Raw genomic sequence first — 21,965 nt, 5'->3', positions numbered from 1 at the left:
ACCTCCCTGTTGTGTTCCTGACCTTAGCGGCAAAGCTCTCAGTTTTTCCCCATTAAGAATAGCATCGGGTGTGGGCTTTTCGTAGATGGCTTTTATGATATTGAGATATGCTCCCCTCCTCCCTGCACTGTGAAGAGTATTGATCCGGAAAGGGTGCTGCACTTTGTCAACTGCTTTTTCTGCATCTCTTGAGAGGATCCTATGGTTCTTATCCTTTCTTTTATTTCTGTAGTGTATCACATTGATTCATCTGCAGATGTCGAATCACCCTTGCAGCCCAGGCATAAAACCCACTTGGACATGGTGAATCATCCTTTAATGTACTGTTGAATCCTCCCAGCCAGTGTCTTGTTGAGAATTTTGGCATCCGTGTTCATCAGGGATATTGGAGTGTAATTCTCCTTTTGGGTGGGGTCTTGCTCTGGTTTTGCGATCAGAGTAATGTTGGCCTCACAGAGAACACTGGAAGGTTTCCCTTCCATTACTAATTTTTATAAACAGCTCCGAAGAATAGATTAATTCTTCCTGGAATGTGTGGTAGAATTCTCCTGGGAAGCCTCCTGGTCCTGGACTCTTGGTTGTTGGCAGATATTTGATGACTGCTCCCATTTCCTTGCTGGTTATGGGTCTGTTCAGGTTTCCTGTGTCTTCCTGTTTCAGTTTTGATAGGAAGGGATCCATTTCTTCCAGATTGCTTACTTTGTTGGCATATAGTTGCTCAGAATGTGTTCTTATAGTTGTCTATATTTCTCTGGTGCTGGTCGTGATCTGTCTTCTTTCATTCACGATCTTATTTCTTTGGGTCCGTTCTCTTTTTGATATGTCTGTCCAGGGGTTTATTGATCTTATTCTGTCAAAGAACCAGCTCCTGATTTCATTGATGTGTTCTACTGTTCCTTTGGTTTCTATTTCATTGATTTCTGCTCTGATCTTTATGAATTCTCTTCTCCTGCTGGTTTTAGGTTTTAATCTTCTGTTCTTTTCCAGCTCCTTTAGGTGTAAGGTTAGCTTGTGTACTTAGGACCTTTCTCATTTCTTGAGAAAGACTTGTATTGCTATATACTTCCTTCTTAGGATGACCTTTGCTACGTCCCAGATGTTTTGAGCAGTTGCGTTTCCATTTTTGTTTGTTTCTATGAGGTTTTTAAAACTGTGCTTTTATTCCCTGGCTTGATTCTTTAACCTCCGTGTATTTGAATTCTTTCCAAATTTCCTCTTGTGATCAAGTTTCAGTTTCAAAGCATTGTGGTCTGAAAGTATGCAGGGAATGATCCCAATCTTTTGGTATCAGTTGAGACCTCATTTATGACCCAGTACGTGATCTAGTATGGAACATGTTCCATGTGCACCCGAGAAGAATGTGTATTCTGTTGCTGTAGGATGGAATGCTCTGAAGTTATCTGTGAAGTCCATTTTGTGCAGTGTGTCATTCAAAGCCCTTGTGCCCTTGTGGATCTTCTGCTTAGATGATCTGGCCGTTACAGTGAGTGGTGTGTTAAAGTGCCTACTATTATTGTATGACTATCAATGTGTTCCTTTAATTTTGATATTAATTGGTTCATAAGGGGGTCTGGGTGGCTCAGTCGGTTAAGCCCTTGCCTTTGGTCAGGTCATGTTCTCAGGGTCCTGGGATGAAGCCCTCATCAGGCTCCCTGTTCAGTGGGGAGTCTGCTTCTCCCTCTCCTGCTGCCCATGCTTCTGTTCTCTCTCTGTGTCAAATAAATAAATAAATGAAATCTTAACAGAAAATCGGTTTATATAGTTGGCTGCTCCTACTTTAGAGGCATTAAAACTTATAATTGTTCAATTTTCTCTTTGGATAGACCATTTAATTATGGCATAGTGTCTTTCTTCATCTCTTAATGCAGTCTTTGGTTTAAAATACAACTTGTCTGATATCAAGATTGCCACCTCAGTTTTTTTTTAATGTCCTTTAATATGATAAAATGGTTTTCCACCCCCTCACCTTCAATCTGGGGTTTTCTTTGTGTCTAAAAATGAGTCTCTTACAGATAGCATATCGATGGGTCTTGCTTTTTTTTTTTTTTTTAATCCACTGGGATACCCTGTGTGTTTTGGTTGGGGCATTTGGCTTGTTTACATTCAGAGTAACGATTGAAAGATATGGATGTAGTGCCATTGTATTACGTGTCAAGTCTGTGTTTTGGTGTACTGTGTCTGTTCCTTTCTGGTCTGTGTTATTTTTGGGCTCTCTGTTTTCTTAAAGGTTCCCCTTGCAGGGCTGTTTTAGGGATCACAAATTCTTTTAGTTTCTGTTTGTGCTGGAAGCTTTTTATCTCCCCTTGTATTTTGAATGAGAGCCTTGCTGGATAAAATTCTTAGCTGTAGATTCTTCTCATTGAGCACCCTGAGTATATCATGCCAGCTCTCTCTGGCCTGCTATCTCTTTGGATAGATCCGCTGCCAGTTGAATATTTCTCTCCTTCTTAGTTCAGGGCCTCGTGTTCCAAGCTGCTTTCAGGATTTTCTCTTTGGGTCTGAAATTTGCAAGCTTTGCTTGGAGATATTGACCTATTTTTTATTGATTTTGAGGAAGGTTCTCTGTGCCTCCTGGCACTTGAGTGCCTGTTTCTTTCCCCAGATGAGGGAAGATCTCTGCTATAATTTGCTCAAATATGCCTTCTGCCCCCTCCTTCCCCTCTTTTTCTGGGATCCCCATTATTCTAACATTGTTTTGCTGTGTGGTACGAATCATCTCTCAAATTCTCCTGTCATAGTCCAGTGGTTGTTTCTCTCGCTTTTCCTCAGCTTCTTTATTCTCCATTGTTTTGTCTTCTATATCACTACTTCTCTGTGAAGCCTCATTTATCCTAGCAGTTAGAACCTTCATTTTTGATTGCATCTCACTAAGATTAGCCTTTTTTATCTCAACTTGATTAGATATCAGTTGTTTTATTTCTCCAGAAAGGCATTCTCTAGTGTCCTCTGAGTGTCTCTTAAGCCCAGCTATTATCTTGATGGTCATTATTCTGAACTCTCGCTCCAGCCTCTTCCTTCTATCCATGCTGATTAGGTTCTGGGCAGTCAGTACTACCTCTTGTTCTCTTTGTGGCGGTGAGTTTTTCCATCTTGTCATTCTGTCCAGAGAAGAAGAGATGAGTGAGAGAACAGAATAGAAAAATATCAAGAATGACCCCAGATAAATACATGCTAAACAAATCAGAAGAGACCCGAAGCCAATTTAAAGGTTAACAAAGGAGATAATAGAATTAGAGAGATCAAGAGAGCAGAGCAGTACACCGATACTATGTGAATTTTGGTCTTTTTGTTAGGAAATTGCATCCCCAAATGGTTAAGAGGAAACCTTGTATATATACAAAAATAAAATTAAATACAAGGAAAGTCTAGAATGTAAGTGTAAAAATGGAAATTAAAAGTCAAAATAAAAAGGATATTATCAGAGATCCCTGGGTGGCGCAGTGGTTTTGCGCCTGCCTTTGGCCCAGGGCGTGATCCTGGAGACCCGGGATCGAATCCCACGTCGGGCTCCTGGTGCATGGAGCCTGCTTCTCCCTCTGCCTATGTCTCTGCCTCTCTCTCTCTGTCTTTTTTCTCTCTCTCTTTTCTCTCTCTCTCTCTCTCTGTGACTATCATGAATAAATTTTTAAAAAAGGATATTATCACCCAGTTGAACAGAACTGAGCAATATACCATATCCTATGTCTTTTTGTTAGAGAAATATATCCCAAAGGAAAAACAAGCAGGACTTACATGTATATAGAAATAAAATTAAGTACGGTGAAAGAATAGAATGTAACTCTGAAGGTGAAAGTTAACCAAGACTTGCAAAAAGTGGTCACTTTTCTATTTGTAGAAATGCTGCAATTCTTTCCTTAGATGTCTGGTTGATTTCACAGGTGTTCAGAATGATTTGAAAGCTCTCTGGCTGAATTTCTGGGATCAGACAAAACTATGTTCTCCTCTTGCTCTGCCATCTCTGACTCAAGTGGCTTACATTTTCTTCCTGCGTTTTCTAGTTATAAAATATGTCATTCATACAAAAATACATGTCTGACTTCATGAAGAATAAAATGAGCAACTTCACTACTCAGATTTTTAAAAAAGTCTTTCCGATGTCTCTGAAGCTCCCACCTGGCTTCCTTTCTGCTTATTTGCTGAGTATTTAAGTTTTGCTCTGATCCGCCAAAACTTTTCTGTCATTCAACTTTGTTTCTCTGCATTGTTTGGCATCCTTCACTTTCCTAAGAATGTACTAGCCAAGGTATTAGATTTTTGTTTAAAACAGTCTCATAGGCCATCATCATACATTCTCTCTCTGCTGATTTCCTTTCTTCTAAAGCTCTGCCTCTTCCTTCTTCCTCTGAATTCAAACTTTATAAATATTTTTCTTTCCTGTTTCTCTTTCTGTTTTGAATGATCTCCTTTGATGTTTTTTGTCTGTATTTTCTTTCCTTCTTTTAGACTGGGGTAGGTGGGTACCAAAATGTATTTTTGTGTCTTTATAAAACATTAATAGATGAGGATGCTTTTCTTCCTCACCGTGGATTACTAGCCTCTACTACCTAATAATAGATTAATTTTTATATTCACATACTGAAAATAGATATTAATAATAACTTACAAGAACTCTTAATATAGTTACCCTGTTAACCCTTCAACTGCCATATGTGTCATAAAAATCTTTTCCATATTTTTTTACTTAGCAATGTAATTTAGTTGGTATTCTCTCAAACAATGAGAGATTGGAACAAATGAGATATCATAAGTATAGATTTGTTTATGTGATAGAACATATTATCTATTTAAATAAGTATTAAATATTTCTTCTTAAAGGACCTGACTTACTCATTCTATACCTTCTGCAGGCTTAAGAACCACTTAATAAACATGTTAAGAAGGATATTAAGTAAATATGAAAATGGAGAGCTTCCTTTCTATGGAGATTTAAAAACCAGTCAAACGGAAATGGAAATTCAGATTAATATGCTAAGACAGAAGGTAATTTTTAATTAGTTTTGGGACTCTAAAATCATTGGGAAATAAATCCCTCTGTGCTTTGAGCAGTAAAATACAGATTTTCCTAGTAATCTTACATACTTGATATATATTTTTGGTAATAACTTTATTGAGATATAATGAACATAAGATGCATATTCAGGGATCCCTGGGTGGCGCAGTGGTTTGGCGCCTGCCTTTGGCCCAGGGCGCGATCCTGGAAACCCCGGATCGAATCCCACGTCGGGCTCCCGGTGCATGGAGCCTGCTTCTCCCTCTGCTTGTGTCTCTGCCTCTCTCTCTCTCTCTCTCTCTATGTGACTATCATAAATAAATAAAAAATTAAAAAAAAATTAAAAAAAAAAGATGCATATTCAAAGACTACCACAATCCATTTTAGAACATTTTGTCACCGTAAAAATAAACCCTATGCCCTTTAACTGGCACGTCATGCTAGTTTCCCCCTCCCTATTCTTCTTAGCCATAGGTAGTCACCGTTCTAGTCTCTGTCTCTATCGATTTGCTGCTGATTTTGGACAGGTCATCTCAATGGAATCACCAAATATTTGATCCTTTGTGACTGCCTTCTTTGGTTTAGCATGTTTTTAGATTTATTTTGTGCCATGTGTCAGAACTTTATTATTTTTTTATTTCTGAATACTATCCCACCATATGGACAGCCCACGTTTTATTTATGTATTTATCATTTGGTGGACGTTTGAGCTGTTACACTTTTTGGCTGTTGTTAATAATGCTGTTGTGAATACGCATGTACAAGCTTTTGCGTGAACATTTCACTTCTCTTGGGTATATACTTATAAATGGAATTGTTAGTTCATATGTTAAAGGACCTTTAACATTTTTGGTTTAAACCTTTTGAGGAACTGCCAGACTATTTTCCAAACTGGCTGCACCATTTTACATTTATGTCACCAGTGTTTGAGGATTCTCATTTTCCCTGATTCTTGTCAATGTTTGTCATTATCTGTTGTTTTTGTTATAGCTATTCTATTGGGTGTAAAATGACACGTTGTAGGGGTATTTTCATTTGTTTCAAATTTTTATTTGAATTCTCGTTAGTTGACATATCATGTAATCTTGGTGTCAGGAGTAGAATTTAGTGATTCCTCACTTAAATACCCAGTGCTCATCAGTACAAGTGCCTTCCTTAATACCCATCACTCATCTAGTCCCCCCTGCCCACCTCGACAGCAACACTTAGTTTATTCTCTATGGTTGAGAGTCTCTTATGGTTTGCCTCTCTTTCTCTCCTTTTTTTCCACCTTCCCCTATGTTCATCTGTTGTTGGCTTTTTTTTTTTTCTTAATTCCACATAGGAGTGAAATCATATGGTATTTGTCTTTCTCTGACTTATTTCACTTAGCATAATACACTTGTTGAGTTCCATCTGTCTTGTGGTTTTAATTTGCATATTTCTTAGAACTAGTGATGTTGAGCATCTCACTTTATATGTGGTCATTATTCATTTCTATATCTTGCTTAAAGAACTAATCATTTATTTTGCCCATTTTTATATTGGACTGTCTTTTCATTATTGTAAGAGTTCTATCTATATCCTAACTACAGACCCCTTATCAGGGATATGATTTTCAAATATTTTATTCATCACCTTGCCTTTTCACTTTTGCTTGATGGTTACATTTGAAGCATAGAAGCTTTTATTTTTTAGATTTTGATGAAATCCTTAATCTGTTTCTGTCTTTTGATGCCATATTTAAGAAACTGTTGCCAAATGCAATCACGAACATACACACCTGTTTTTTCTATGAGTTTTATAATTTTAGCTCTTAATATTTCTTTTCTTTTTTTTTAATATTTTTTTTTCAATTTTTATTTATTTATGATAGTCACAGAGAGAGAGAGAGAGAGAGGCAGAGACACAGGCCGAGGGAGAAGCAGGCTTCATGCACCGGGAGCCCGATGTGGGATTCGATCCCGGGTCTCCAGGATCGCGCCCTGGGCCAAAGGCAGGCGCCAAACCACTGTGCCACCCAGGGATCCCTAGCTCTTAATATTTCATGTTAAGTTTGTACATATGTTGTGAGGTAGAGGTCTAATTTTATTACTTTGTGTGTGGATATCCATTTGTCTCAGTACCATTTGTTAAAAAGACTATTCTTAATCCATTTTAGTGTCTCGACACCCTTGTTGAAAATCAATCCACCATAATTTGAGAGTTTTTTTTTTTAATTTTTTTATTTATTTGTGATAGTCACAGAGAGAGAGAGAATGAGGCAGAGACACAGGCAGAGGAGAAGCAGGCTCCATGCACCGGGAGCCCGACGTGGGATTCGATCCCGGGTCTCCAGGATCGCGCCCTGGGCCAAAGGCAGGCGCCAGACCGCTGCGCCACCCAGGGATCCCCTTATAATTTGAGAGTTTATTTTTAGATTCTCAATTCTAATACATTGACCTATATGTCTATCCTTAGGCCACTACCAAATCAAATTTTATGAGAATTCTTTCCTAGTCCTCTTGCAAATTACCACTCATTTATATTACAATTATGTAATAAGTCAATGTAGTAGAACCTAACTTTACTCCTGTAGAGACTTATACTTTTTGAAGGAGCCTTTTGCCAGCTTATGTCTTGCTGACTACCTGACACAATGAGAAGCCAGGCTCAAAAAGATAGAGTCCCGTTTCTCTTCTCCAGTAATACCTGTAGTTTCTCACTCAGTGCCTCCCGCATCCATTTCCATCGTCTTGGTTGTAGGATCCACTGTCTACTATGTACTTCGTTGTGTTTTATTAACTTGTTATAATGCATAGACTCACCCATAGATTTCACCATCTAGGATATAAAGGATTAACTCTGGGTTATCAGCCTTCCTGTTTGGAAGTCTTGCTAATCCATCATCTTAAAGTTCACAATTAGATACTCTTTTGACCTGGTTCTTGTGCATACAAGACTGGCGCCGATCCTGTTCTTGGCACAGATCCTACATTCTTGGAAAACAGAGTTGCCTGTATCCATCTTCTTTTACTGAAATAGAAAGATATGCATAGCTGTACTTTGATAGGTCAATACGTAATTAATAGAATAAACATTTCATTACATTATGTCAAGAATACACCTGTAAAATATCTTGTTGCATTTAATTGAATTATCAGGGAAGCCCGGGTCCTCAGTGGTTTAGCACTGCCTTCAGCCCAGGGCGTGATCCTGGAGACCCAGGATTGAGTCCACGTCAGGCTCCTTTCATGGAGTCTACCTCTCTCGCTGCCTGTGTCTCTGCCTCTGTCTCTCTGTGTGTGTGTCTCATGAATAAATAAATTAAATATTTTTAAAAACAATCAAATTATCAGAGACAAATAGTAGGCGAGCAATTTGAATCACAAAAAAATTTCAAAGTGAACCTATATGATATGGAGAAGCATTCTAGTACGATATAAAGATGAGATAGTCTTACTACCTTCCCTGAAAAATAAGCTTGCAGTAAGATAAAGGAGAAATTATATTTAATTTAAGTGTGCCAAAGGACAATACATTTGTTTCGCTAATGAAAAGATTAGAAATTATTCCATAACGTTCTCCTTATGTCATCACTGATGAAGGGAGAATGAAGATTATTGATTTAAAAGCACTCAATGCTGCCTTTCTTTTAGAATTGCAGTTACTTGAATTCAGATAAAAGGTTCCGTTTTGCTTATTAAACTTTTACTAGTTGTTCAGCTGTTATACTTCAAATCACATGTCTCTCTGCTTGCCAGTCGTTTTTCTCCCCTAACATGAGGGGAAATTTAAAAGAGGAGTTCTTGTCTAGTTTTAATAATTTGTAATTGAAGGGATTCTTTAGAAAAAATGTCTTAGAGAAAGGAAGATGGTGGCAGGGTAGGAGGAGCCTAGACTCACCTCATCCCACTAATACAACTAGATACCTATCAACTCATCCTACATACCCCAGAAATCTACCTGAATACTGACAGAACAAAGGTCACAACTAAAGAGAGAGAAGAGGCCACTTTAAAGAAAGTCGGAAGTACAGAGATATAGTTTAGAAGAGAAAGAGATCCTATCTGCAGCAGATGGGAGGGAGTAGTGGTCCCAGCGAAGGGCAGGAGAGAACACCTGGGAATGCACGTAGCCACTGGCTTGGAAAAGGAGAGTGGCTGAATTTCCTGAGTTCTTGCAACTATGGAGGGCTTAAAGCCTGGAATTTTAAAGGTTATTGGGCTTGGCTATGGTAGAATGTGTAGGGCACTATACTTGGAGAGAGGCACACAGAACAGAAGCAGCTGGCTGGTGCCATTTCCCTCCCCTGGCCCTGAGCACAAACACAGAGCCACCTGTGGGAATCAGTGCCACTCTGACACCAGCTGCCTAACTTGCTTACACCAGCCACCACCCGTTTGCACTCCAGGGGAACTGCCCTTTTGAATCATGCTTGCCTCAGTTCCAGCACAGCAAGCCCTTCCCCCAGAAGACCAGTACAAACCCCTGCGGACACCATGTGTCCTGACCAGAGTTTTGCAGGGTCTCAGTTCCAGTGGACTGTGACAGGTCTCATTTCGCAAGCTAGTTCAAACCCGCTAGATTCAGGCCAAGTACCAAACACTGCCCACAGCAGATACTGAGAGCCTATCTCTCAGATGACTGGCCTGAGGGATAGAGGAGCCAGAACCCAGTAGCAGAGTGCATGCCGCACACCCTGGAGACCCTCCCTCAAGCACCAGGCCCTGGGCACTACGGGACCATTTTCAGTGGTCCATTACTTTCAGGAACAAGTGACATAACTGGCTTTTCTAACCCAGAGAAACTGTCAGAGACCTAGACAAAATGAGAAGACAGAGGAATTTATCTCAAATGAAAGAACAGGATAATGCCACAGGGCCAGAGATCTAAGTGAGAGAGAGAGAAATAACGTGCCTGATGGAGGATTTAAAGCAGTGACCATAAGGATGTTCAGTGGACTTGAGTAAAGAATGGAAGACATCAGTGAGACCCTTACAACAGAGATAGAAGAGTTTAAAAAGAATCTGAGATGAAGAGTGCAATAAATGAAATTAGAATACAGATCTGGAATATTCTCTAGACTAGATCATACATTAGGCCACAAAACAGGCCTTAGGAAGTACAAAAAAATTGAAGTCCTACCATGCACCTTTCCTGACCACAATACTATGAAACTAGAAGTGGACTACAAAAAACCGTCTGAAAAGACCACAAATACATGGAGGTGAAATAACATCGTACTATCAATGTGTGGGCCAACCGGGAAATAAATGAAGAAATTTCAAAAGACATGGAAACAAATGAAAATGAAAACACAATTGTCCAAAACCTTTTTTTAATGTTTTTTTTTAATATTTATTTATTCATTTATGATAGAGAGAGAGAGACAGAGGAGGAGGGAGAAGCAGGCTCCATGCCGGGAGCCCGATGCGGGACTCGATCCCGGGTCTCCAGGATCACGCCCTGGGCCAAAGGCAGGCACCAAATCGCTGCGCCACCCAGGGATCCCCCCAAAACCTTTCAGATGCAGCCAAACTGATTCTAAGAGGGAAGTATATATAGCAATACAGGCCTACCTCAAGAAGCAAAAAAAAAAAAAAAAAAATCTCAACACAAACTAACCTTACACCTAAAGAAGCTAGAAAAAGAACAACAAATGAAACCTAAAGCCAGCAGAAGGATGGAGATAATAAAAATTAGAGGAAAAATGGGGGTCCTGGGTGGCTGAGTTGGTTAACTGACCAACTCTTTGATTTTGGCTAAGGTCACGTTCTCAGGGTCCTGGGATTGAAGCCTGCTTCAGCCTCCAACCTCAGTCTACTGGTGGATTCTCTCTCTCCCTTTTCCTTTGCCCCTCCCCCCCGCCCCAATAAATAAATCTTTAAAAAAACATTAGAGTGGAAATAAATGATAAAGAAACTAAACACAAATAAAAATAGAACAGATCAACAGTAGCTGGTTCTTTGAAAAATTTAATAAAATTGATAAGGCTCTAGCCATAGTTCTCAAAAAGAAAAGGGAAAGGACCCAAATAAAATCACACATGACAGAGGAGAATAACCAACACTGCAGAAATCCAAACAATTATAAGAGAATATTATGAAAAATATATGTCAACAAATTGGACAACCTAGAAGAAATGGATAAGTTCCGAGAAACATATAAATTGCCAAAACTGAAGCAGGAAGAAAGTAGAACAGAATGCTAACCAGCCAAGAAATTGAATCACTCATCCAAAAACTTGGAACAAACACAAGTCCAGGACCAGATGGCTTCAGAGTCCAATTCTACCAAGCATTTAAAGAAAGAGTTAGTATGCGTTCTTCTCAAACCGTCCCATAAAACAGAAGAGGAAGGAAAACTTCCAAATTCATTTGATGAGGCCAGCATTACCCTGACACCAAGACCAGATAAAGACACCACAAAGAGAATTACAGGCCAATTTTCTAGTGCAAAAATCCTTAACAAAATAGTAGCAAACTGAATCTAACAATACATTAAGAAAATCACCGCCATGATCAAATGGGATTTATTCCTGGGTTACACGGGTGATTCAGTATCTGCAAATCAATCAGTGTGATGCACCATATTAATAAAAGAAAGAAGAATCATCATCATTTCCATAGATGTAGGAAAAGCGTTTGATGAAGTACAATATCCATGCATGATAAAAACCCTCCACAAAGTAGGTTTAAGAGGGAACATACCTCAACATAATAAAGGGAATATATGAAAAAATGCACAGATAATGTCCTCCTAAATGGGGAAAAACCAAGAGAAAAAGTTCATGTCTGGTGTTGTTGATGCTGGCTGTTGCCTAGATTTATAGTTAGGGCAGGCAGCCAAAATGCTTACACTGGCACACCTGGACTCTCTTTGTGGCCTGAGCCTCCTCACAAGAGGAGGGGCTAAATTCCGAGTAAGCAGGCTGAGATACAGAACAGGGCAGAAGCTGTGTTGCCTTTCGTAGCCTAGCCTTGGAATACACACAACATCACATTGACCATATTCTGTTCGTTAGTAGCAAGTCACTAAGGTTAGCCCACGGTCTTTTTGTTTTGTTTAGTTTTAATGGAATACTGGAACACCTATGAACACATGAAGAACGCAATTTTTAGTGTAATTTACCCACTGGCCACAGTGTTCTATATTCCTTTCACATGAAAAATGCACTCACCTCCTCCCAGTACCTCCGACAAATCTCAGTTATCATGGCATCGGGTTCAGGATGGAGTCCAAGATCTTGCCATCTTAATCAGGTGCAGCGGGGATAAGGTGCCAGGGTTATGTTGTCTAAATTTTAGTCCCTGGAGTGCAGGTTCTCTTAATAGGAATGAAGACTTGAGAATTAAAGAGAACAGTTCTCTACTATTGAAAACACAACATTCTGGTTACTTGCTAAAGACTCTTCCATTCAGAAAGAAGATGGAAGTCACACTAGACCATAGCAGGTTTGAAATGCAGCCTGATGCATGCTGTCCATTTTTCAGTCAGACTTAGTCTGAAACCATGGAAATTTTTCTCCATGGCTCTTTGCTGTCTATCCTCTCTGAGCTCTTGGTTCTGTCCAATGACCTGTGTTTGCAGTTGTGTTTTCAGCCTGCTGCCTCCCTGTGGGGACTTCTAAGACCCAAAGGCCTATTTTCAGTCCGTGCTATCTAGGTCTCTTTTAGTCCAAGCTCGCAAACAGTGGTTTTGATGCTATAATTTTCTTAACTTCTTGAGTTTTTCTGTGAGAATCAATGGATTGATTTTATGTCAGTAGAAAAGCCAGTCTCGCAGATCTTTTTGAGATAAACTTTTCAACTGGGCTCTCCTGTGAAGCTCATACTCTTAAGATCCTTAAAAGAAATTTGAGGCATACCTGAAATCCTTCTGAGGTCTTAACAAAAGTTTTTATAATCTTGGCTTCATCCATAGGCCATGTTTTCCTGGATTTGCTCTTGACCCAGGATGCAATTCTTTATTTTAGCATTATTTGACATTTCAGCATATGGAAAGGCTATAAATGTGGACAAAATATTTGCACCCAGTTTGTCTGGGTCTTTCATACTGCATAGACCTTGTTTAGTTTATCTTTTGTGTCCCGTTTTACTTTCAAGTGGTTTGTGGCGCAAGTTCCTTTTCCTCTAGTGTCATTTTCTTCACTTGCCTGGAACCTTTACTGTCAGCCTCTTCAAGGGCCATCAGGTTTCCATTAACAGTCTGTTGGAAGCCCTTTTGGTTTTCATTCTTACTCTTCCCTACATCCTTTCAGTTTCTACCTACCTCTCGGTTCAAAGGAGGTTCAGGTTTAAATATTTTAATGTCAGCACCCCATGTTTAATATCAGTTTCTGTGCCAGTTATTTATTGCGGCATCATAAACCACCTGAAAACCTAGTTGCTCAAAACAGCATTTATTTGGTTCACAAGTATTTAGTTTAGGCAAAGCCGAGTAAGGCCAACTCATTTCTTCTTCATTTGGTGTCAGCTGAGATGACTGGAAGCTGGGGACTAGAATCATCTAAAATCATGTTCATGCAAATGTTTAGCTGTTGAGGCTGGCTTTTGGCAAGGACGTTAGCTGGGTCAGTCTCAGCTGAAATGTCTACATGAAGACACACCAGGTGGCCTGGGCTTCCCACAGCAGCTAGATTCTAAGGGTTAGTTTCCCTAGAAGAAGAATGTCAATGGAAGCTATATCACATTTTTTAACCTAGCCTTAAAAAAATCACACAGCAGTTCTGCCGAATTCTATTCACTGGAAACCAATTACTAAGGTCAGCACATTTTAAGGGGTGGGATTATCATGGGAGAAGTGTCAAAAAATTTATAAAACCACCACATCCACTTACCCTGTCTTATCAATCATATCCAGAAGAAAGAAGTTCTTCCCAACTCAGAATCACTGAAACCCTGTCAGGTTTTTCAGTGGTGGTTTTTGGTGCTTAGTATGTTCCCTTGTTTTGTGGGAGTAACAGAGGATTATAAGATAATACTATTCAATTAGGCGGGTTTTTTTTTTTTTTGTCCGAAAGTATAAGTTTCATCTCACTAAATTTTTATACTGAGAGGTGTGGTTTCTTAATCCTGAGAATCATTTCTCCTGGGAATGCAATTCAAATTAATGTAAATCATTTGTAATTCAGAAAAAGGCTTGTGGCTTAGAATCAGTATTTATAGATTCAATAATTAGAGTCTTATTTTCAAGGTCTTCTCTTAGGAAGCATTTATTGGTTCAGACCTACATAAGTCAATATGATATTACTAAAACTTTTTAAAAATTAATGGGAGTATTCATTGGGACACTCGAGTGGCTCAGTGGTTTGTGTATCTGTCTTTGGTTCAGGGCATGATCCTAGGGCCTTGGGATCGAGTCCTTCATCGGGCTCCCTGTGGAGCTTGTCCCTCTGCCTATATCTCTGCCTCTCTCTATGTGTCTCATGAATAAATAATTTTTAAAAATTATGGTGTGTTAGGATAGGGGAAGGGGCCAGAGACTTTCTTTTCTTTTTTAAAATTTTATTTGAATTCAATTTGACTATATAAGAGACTTTATACTAAGAGGTGACTTACAGTTATTTTATGGAGGAAAGATCTGAAGCAGTCATAGAAAAATACATAAAATGAAGTACAAATGTTGTGTGGCAAAGACAATGATAGCAGAGATCTTTTTTAATAACTCCTAGTGGTTTTAACACTGTTCTTAATTTTCTAAGTGCTTCAGGGTTCCACATTCTAAGACTCTACTACAATATAGATTATATTTTATTGCAAATGAATTTATTTTAAAATGGGAGCACCTGGCTGACTCAGTCAGTAGAGCATATGACTCTTGATCTTGACGTTATGAATTCGAGCCTACGGTTCAGTACAGAGACTTAAACATAAAATGTTTTTTAAAATGTTGGTTATAGTTTTGAGTTAAACTAATTTCATTCCATTTCCGAACTGTATTGTTCTATTCATGCAGATTGGTGATCTTAGAGCAAGATTGGAAACTGAATCTTCAAGATGTATAGACCTGGATGCAAAAAATCAAGTTCTTCAACAGGAGTTATTATCTATGAAAGCAACAGAGAGGGAATGTGAAAAACTAAAACAGATTAAAAAGAACTTGGAAGAAAAAGTAGTAAACCTCAGAAGTCATGCAGAAGTCAATGTGGTACAAGGCATTCAAGTAGAAAAGTATTATAAATGGGAGATTGACCAGAGAGTAAGATTGATTGTAGAAGAAAGATTAAAAGAAGTCAATCTATTTTTCCAGGTTAGTTTATTGATCTGTGATATGCTTTCATTTATTTCATTACAAATTACACTTTGGTTATATGCATTGTGTAGGTTTCCTCTGCTTCCTTTACAGCAATCTGTTTGGTATATTTCTGGAGGCATTCGTTCCTCCCTGTAAAGATTTCAGTTTTCATCATTATTCTCACTAAATTGATCTTTCAGAATGATTTATGACCAGTATGTATGAAACAAGACTATTTTTTTGAGATTTTATTTATGTATTCAGGAGATACACAGAGAGAGGAAGAGAGAAGCAGAGACACAGGCAGAGGAAGAAGCAGGTTCCATGCCAGGATCACACCCTGGGCCGCAGGCAGGTGGTAAACCGCTGAGCCACCCAGGGATCCCCTGAAACAAGACTATTAAGAGGAAAAGAAAAAATTGTGATTTAAAACTTTTACCATGGGGAAAAAAATAAAATAAAATAAAACTTTTACCATGGAGATTCCTGGGTGGCCCAGTGGTTTTAGCACCTGCATTTGACCCAGGGCGTGATCCTAGAGTCCCAGGATCGAGTCCCACATCGGGCTCCCAGGGTGGAGCCTCCTTCTCAGCCCGTGTCTCTGCCCCTCTCTCTCTCTCTCTGGCTTTCATGAATAAATAAAATAAAATCTTTAAAAATAAATAAATTTAAAAAAATAAAACTTTTACCATGGAGTATCTAGGTGGCTCAGTTGGTTAAGCAGCAGACTCTTGATCTCAGCTCAGGTCTTGGTCTCAGGTTTGTGAAATCAAGCCCTGCATTGGGCTCCATGTTCCATTCCTAGGTTATTCTTCCTTTTTGAAGATTTCATTTATTTATTTATTTCCTTATTTATTTATTGAACATGAGCAGGGGGATTGGCAGAGGGGGAGAGACAGAGAGACAGAATGAATCCTGGGTAGACTCCATACTGGGTGCGACACAGGGCTTGGCCTCAGGACCTCTGACTGAGAACATGCTCTGAGCAGAAATCAAGAAACAGGTTATTCTCAAGTTGTATTATGCACTTTTTAAAATTTTTAATTGATTCTCTTGTTCTTTGAAGTATCAGATTGCATGAGTACTAATATAAGAATGATTAAACTTTATTTTTATCATTCAGATTCAATTCAGGTGACATTGGTGATAAATATTTTACACTTCAGCTTTTTTTTACACATTTAAAATTGCTCTCTGAATCATTGAGTCCCAACTGAAGGAAAGAAATATACTATAATTACTCAAGTTTTAGCTGTTTTAAAACTGTGCTTTTAATTTGCTTTAGAGACAAGCAGCATCTCAAGAAAACTTAGAGCAGTTAAGAGCAAGTCATGATGCTTCAATAAGAAGTCAAGTGGCACTCAGAATTAAAGAGCTGGAATCTGAACTTCAATCCCAAATAAGAAATTCTCAGGAACTTAAAATAGAATTGGAAAAGTACAGGCAACTCTACCTAGAAGAATCAGAAATGCGAATGTCATTGACAAAAAAACTGAGCAAGTAAGTTAAAACAGAATCAATGAAAATAGATTTAGCTTATTGATTTGCCTCTAAAGCATAATTTTTATGGAGATGGGTTCATGAGATTAGTAGGAAGTGAAAGCCAACTGGATAGTATAATTTTGGAAAATAACGTTTGTAAGTAAACTTACCATTTTATGTTCATCCAGGATAGTTTGCCTCTCTCCTCTTTTTGTGTGTGTGTGTGTGGGGGGTATATGATTTTACTTTTTCCCGTTAATATTTTCAGTTACTCTATCTTGTTGTCTTTACAAACTAATTGTTTAAAACTTTATAATTTAGACAGCATATTATTTTTTTAAAGTTGATATATTTTATTTAACACAATATGTCAAAAAATATCCTTTCAACTTGTGATCAATATAAAATTATTACTGAGATATTTCATATTTTTTTCATTCGAAGTCTTAAAAATCCAGCATGTATTTTACAATTATGGTATATTTCAATTAGAACACTAAATTTTCATTGGGAATACGTGTCTATATTTAAACTTCATAAAATTTATAGTGGAAAGAGCAGATTCACATACCTGCATCTTTACAACCCTACTTAAAAGGTTTTTTGTTTTGTTTTGTTTTTTTTGGAGTTCAATTTGCCAACATGTTGCATAACAATTTGCCAACATATTACATAACAACCAGTGCTCATCCCGCCCAAGTGTCCCCCTCAGTACCCATCACCCAGTCACCCCAACCCCCTGCTCACCTCCCTTTCCACCATCCCTTGTTTGTTTCCCAGAGTTAGGTGTGTCTCGTGTTTTGTCACCGTCACTGATATTTTCACTCATTTTCTCTCCTTTCCCTTTATTCCCTTTCACTAATTTTTATATTCCCTAAATGAATGAGACCATATAATATTTGTCCTTTTCCGATTGATTTATTTCACTCAGCATAATACCCTCCCCTCCAGTTCCATCCACATCGAAGCAAATAGTGGGTATATAGACAGCATATTACTATAAAATTTTTTGTCAGAATTACCCTAAATAGAAATATTAATGAGTTCATTTTTGGAAGATTACACCTTTAACCCAAAAGATCAAGTGCCAATAGTATACAGGTTGGTAAATTAACTTTCTTGATTGTGTCTTTGGTATTATTACTAGAGAGCCTGAGGGTGGGGGAAACCTTTGTATGTTTTCTACTTTATATAAAAGTATACATGTGAAACAGAGAAAGATTCACACTGGGGTGAAAGGCAGTATAAATCCCAACGTGGCTAAAAATAGCATCATGGTGGGCATGAGGGGGTGTGTGGAAGACAAAAAGGGCAGATTCTACTTCCAGGGCCTTGGTAAGTGTGTTATCAGCTAATTGCCTCTGGAGCTGTTTCGGTCCTTCTGATCACTGCTCTGCCATCTACCTGGCCCCTAGAGGTTGTTGGTCTGAGGTATTCCTCGGTGCGAAACCCTCAATTTCTCTGAGGCAATGAGTAAAATGTACAAGAGTGGTGAAAGCACATCCTTGAAAATGTCTTTGAGGGATGGTTTATTTTTATGTTCAAACTGGTTTACTAAATACAAATATGTGTAACGGCATTCTCCAGAATCTTGTAATTACAGCCATTCCAGAAGGTAGCAAGTATTACCTGTCAATCCATGTACATCACTGTCAGCCATTTCTTTCCCTCCCCTAATTTGAATTTCTTGTTAGTTAGTTATCCCTGGAATCATATATACTCCTTTGGAATAATTTTAAACCTATAAATATATGTAGTAGCTCTGCTCTGTCACATTTTCAGTGTTAAAACACTGTTTACTGGCACATTCTGTTTGCTATTATGGAAACTTAAAAAAATGCAGGTCATGCAGGAATGATTTGGGTAGAAATAAAATACTAAGCACTTGTGTTGTGTAATCTTCACAGGACTAATGAGAGGCTGGCAGATATCACTACCAAATATCTGGTGGAGAGACAGCAGAACAGACCTTTCCACAGCACTCTTACTATGGGACCAGTCTTGGAAGGGCCTTCTGTTGGAAATTTGACTAGTAGTTTACTACTGGATAGAAATGTTACTCCAAGAGAAAATGTAATGATTCCTACCTCAAGGCCGCAGACTTCAGTTAGCAGCATTGAAACTCACTTGTTCAAGGTTAGTTATATTATCTTTCTTTTCTTGAGTTTCAGATTTCCAATAAAATTTTTGTTTTTAATTTGGTGAAATTCTGAGTTAACTGAATAATACTCATTAAGTAAAAGTTATACTGGTTTGTGCTAATAAGGAAATGGGACAGAAATTTTATGGTATTTTTTTAAGCTCCTGGAGCTCTTATTGTCAAGAGATACCTATTATTAACTTTATTCAATAAATACCACTAAACTGACACATTTTATCTTCTTATTTTTTAAAGATTTTATGTATCTGAGAGAGAAGAGAGTGTGCCCATGAGTGGGGAGAGAGGTAGAGGGAGGGGGAGAATCTCAAGCAGGCTCCCCACTGAGTGTGGAGCCTGACTCAGGGCTTGATCCCATGACTCCGAGATGATGATCTGAGCTGGAATCAAGAGTTGGATGCTTAACCAACTGAGTTCCCAAGGCACCCCCAAACAGACCCATTTCCTTGAAAAGCTATGTTAAATTGGATTTTGGAAAGTAAATATTATTACCTACTAACCCAAAGTACACTTAGATGCTTTGACTTATTCTCTGATTAGCAATAGTTTATAATATGTTTAAAGTTTGCTGTAACCCAATTTTCCACCCCTATGCATAAGTGAATGATTAGAATCCAAACGCTTAACCATGTAGGGATATTTATGATTTTAACGATTCCACGGTAAGTCCTTTTTATGAATTAAATAAACTTGTAACACTAAATTGATAGTTCTATGTTTTGGGGGCACCCGTATGACTGAGTGGTTTAGCATGTATCTGCCTTTGGCTCAGGTCATGATCCAGGGGTCCTGGGATTGAGTCACGCAACAGGATCCCCATAGGGAGCCTGCTTCTCCCTCTGCCTATGTCTGTGCTTCTCTCTCTGTACTTTTTATGAATAAATAAATAAAACAGTTTAAAAAATGTTGTAAGTTTTGGCATTTTCTTACATGAGAGCACATCCCTAATTGCTTTCTTATAACACCTTTTTTTTAACTTATATTACTTCTATTTCAATTTTTATAAAATGGCTTGCTGAGCAACTGTAGAGATTTTCTAAATAAGTAAGTCAAAGAAATATTTGATTCTTTCTTTTCTTTTTTTTTTTTTGTTTTGAGAGAGAGAGAGAGAGAGAAAATGAAGGAAAGCAAGCAGGTGGTAAAGGGCAATGGGAAAGAGAGAAGAGAGACTCTTAGGCAGGCTCCATGCTCAGAGTGGAGCCGGATCTCATGACCCTAAGATCATGACCTGGGCCAAAATCAAGATTCTGACACTTAACTGACTGTGCCACCCAGGCACCCCACAAATAATTGGATATTTCAAATGAAATTCACATATATTTACCTTGATGCCATCACTTGAATGATTGATGACTAAGATGGCAGTGATAGGGAGCCTTTAATAACAACCCATTTCCATTATGTATCATTGTTGTTAAAATACCCATTTCAATCAATGCACATAGGCTTATGATTTTGATAGTATATTCGTGGTTTTATTAATGTAGAAAAATGTAGCATAGACTCATGTTAAATGAAGCCTTAGTCTTGTTCTTTCATTCGACTTCCTTGTTTTCTTGCTCTATTCTCTTCTGATTCAATGACTTTTAGTATTATGTTTGGATGCTTTTCTTCCTTTTGTGTATCCGTTATAAATATTTGGTTTGTGATTACCATGAAGTTCATATATAACATCCTGTGTATGTATAGCAATCTCTTTTAAGTTGATGGTTACTTCAGTTCAAACAGATTTTAAAAACACTGCATTTTTACACTCTGCCTTGTTTTATAAATTTGATGTCATAGTTTACACCTTTGTATTTTGTGTATCCCTTAACTAGTTACTGTAGATATAATTGATATTATTCCTTTTGTCTTGTAACCCTCATACTGGCTTTATAAAAATGATTGGTCTATTACCTTTACTGTATGTTTGTTTTTATGATAAAACTGTCTCATTATTTTCTTATTTCTAGTTATGGTCTTTCTTTCTTTCTTTCTTTCTTTGAGAGCAGAGTGAGTGAGAACACAAGTGAAGGGGAGGGAGGGGCAGAGGGAGAGGGAGAAGCAGGCTCCTCTCTGAGCAGGGAACAGGGAGTCCCTTGCAGAGCTTGATCCCAGGGTCCTGGAAGACTCTTCACTGACAGCCGTCCAGGTACCCTGGCCTTTTCTGATTAAAGAAGTCCTTTTAACATCTCTTATAAGACCTATTTAGTGGTGATGAACTTCTTTAAGTTTTGTGTGGGAAACTCTTTATCTTTCTTTCAGTTCTGAATTATAAACCTGCCAAAAATATCCTAGGTTTTTTCCTCTTAGCACTTGGAAAATATCATGCGACAATTTCTTTTCTTTTAACTTTCTTTTTATATGATAAATTTATTTTTTATTGGTGTTCAATTTGCCAACATACAGAATAACACCCAGTGCTCATCCCGTCAAGTGCCCCCCTCAGTGCCCATCACCCATTCACCCCCATCCCCTGCCCTCCTCCCCTTCCACCACCCCTAGTTCATTTCCCAGAGTTAGGAGTCTTCACGTTCTGTCTCCCTTTCTGATATTTCCTACCCATTTCTTCTCCCTTCCCTTCCATTCCCTTTCACTATTATTTATATTCCCTAAATGAATGAGACCATATAATGTTTGTCCTTCTCCGATTTTTATTGGAGTTCAATTTGCCAACATTTAGCATAACACCCAGTGCTCATCCCAAGTGCCCCGCTCAGTGCCTATCACCCAGTCACCCCAACCCCCCGCCCACCTCCCCTTACACTACACCTTGTTCATTTGCCAGAGTTAGGTGTCTCTCATGTTTTGTCACCCTCAGCGATATTTTCACTCATTTTCTCTCCCTTTATTCCCTTTCACTAAATTTTATATTCCCCAAATGAATGAGACCATTATAATGTCTGTCCTTCTCCGATGGACTTATTTCACTCAGCACAATACCCTTGAGGTCCCTCCACGTTGAAGCAAACGGTGGGTATTTGTCGTTTCTAATGGCTGAGTAATATTCCATTGTATACATAGACCACATCTTCTTTATCCATTCATCTTTCGATGGGCACCGAGGCTCCTTCCACAGTTTGGCTATTGGGGACATTGCCGCTAGAAACATCGGGGTGCAGGTGTCCTGCCGTTTCACTGCATCTGTATCTTTGA

General features: G+C 38.5%; 1 protein-coding gene across 10 annotated transcripts in view; it reads left to right on the top strand.

Moving 5' to 3' along the window:
- LOC144313630 (ankyrin repeat domain-containing protein 26-like) overlaps positions 1 to 21,965 on the top strand; it is a 110,112-nt gene that overhangs the window by 49,635 nt on the left and 38,512 nt on the right. For 5 of the 10 annotated variants that reach the window (XM_077896667.1, XM_077896668.1, XM_077896669.1 and 2 more), the window contains exons 13-16: positions 4,848 to 4,980; positions 14,909 to 15,202; positions 16,473 to 16,687; positions 18,577 to 18,805. In XM_077896667.1, coding sequence (XP_077752793.1) covers positions 4,848 to 4,980; positions 14,909 to 15,202; positions 16,473 to 16,687; positions 18,577 to 18,805 — 871 coding nt within the window. The remainder of the gene's footprint in view (positions 1 to 4,847; positions 4,981 to 14,908; positions 15,203 to 16,472; positions 16,688 to 18,576; positions 18,806 to 21,965) is intronic. The other 5 variants (XM_077896672.1, XM_077896673.1, XM_077896675.1 and 2 more) reach the window with 3 other exon arrangements.

Source organism: Canis aureus, chromosome 5 (assembly GCF_053574225.1).
Source record: "Canis aureus isolate CA01 chromosome 5, VMU_Caureus_v.1.0, whole genome shotgun sequence".
Classification (NCBI taxonomy): domain Eukaryota; kingdom Metazoa; phylum Chordata; class Mammalia; order Carnivora; family Canidae; genus Canis; species Canis aureus.
Note: the sequence above shows the minus strand (reverse complement) of the source record. Positions and strands in the feature narration are given on the sequence as shown.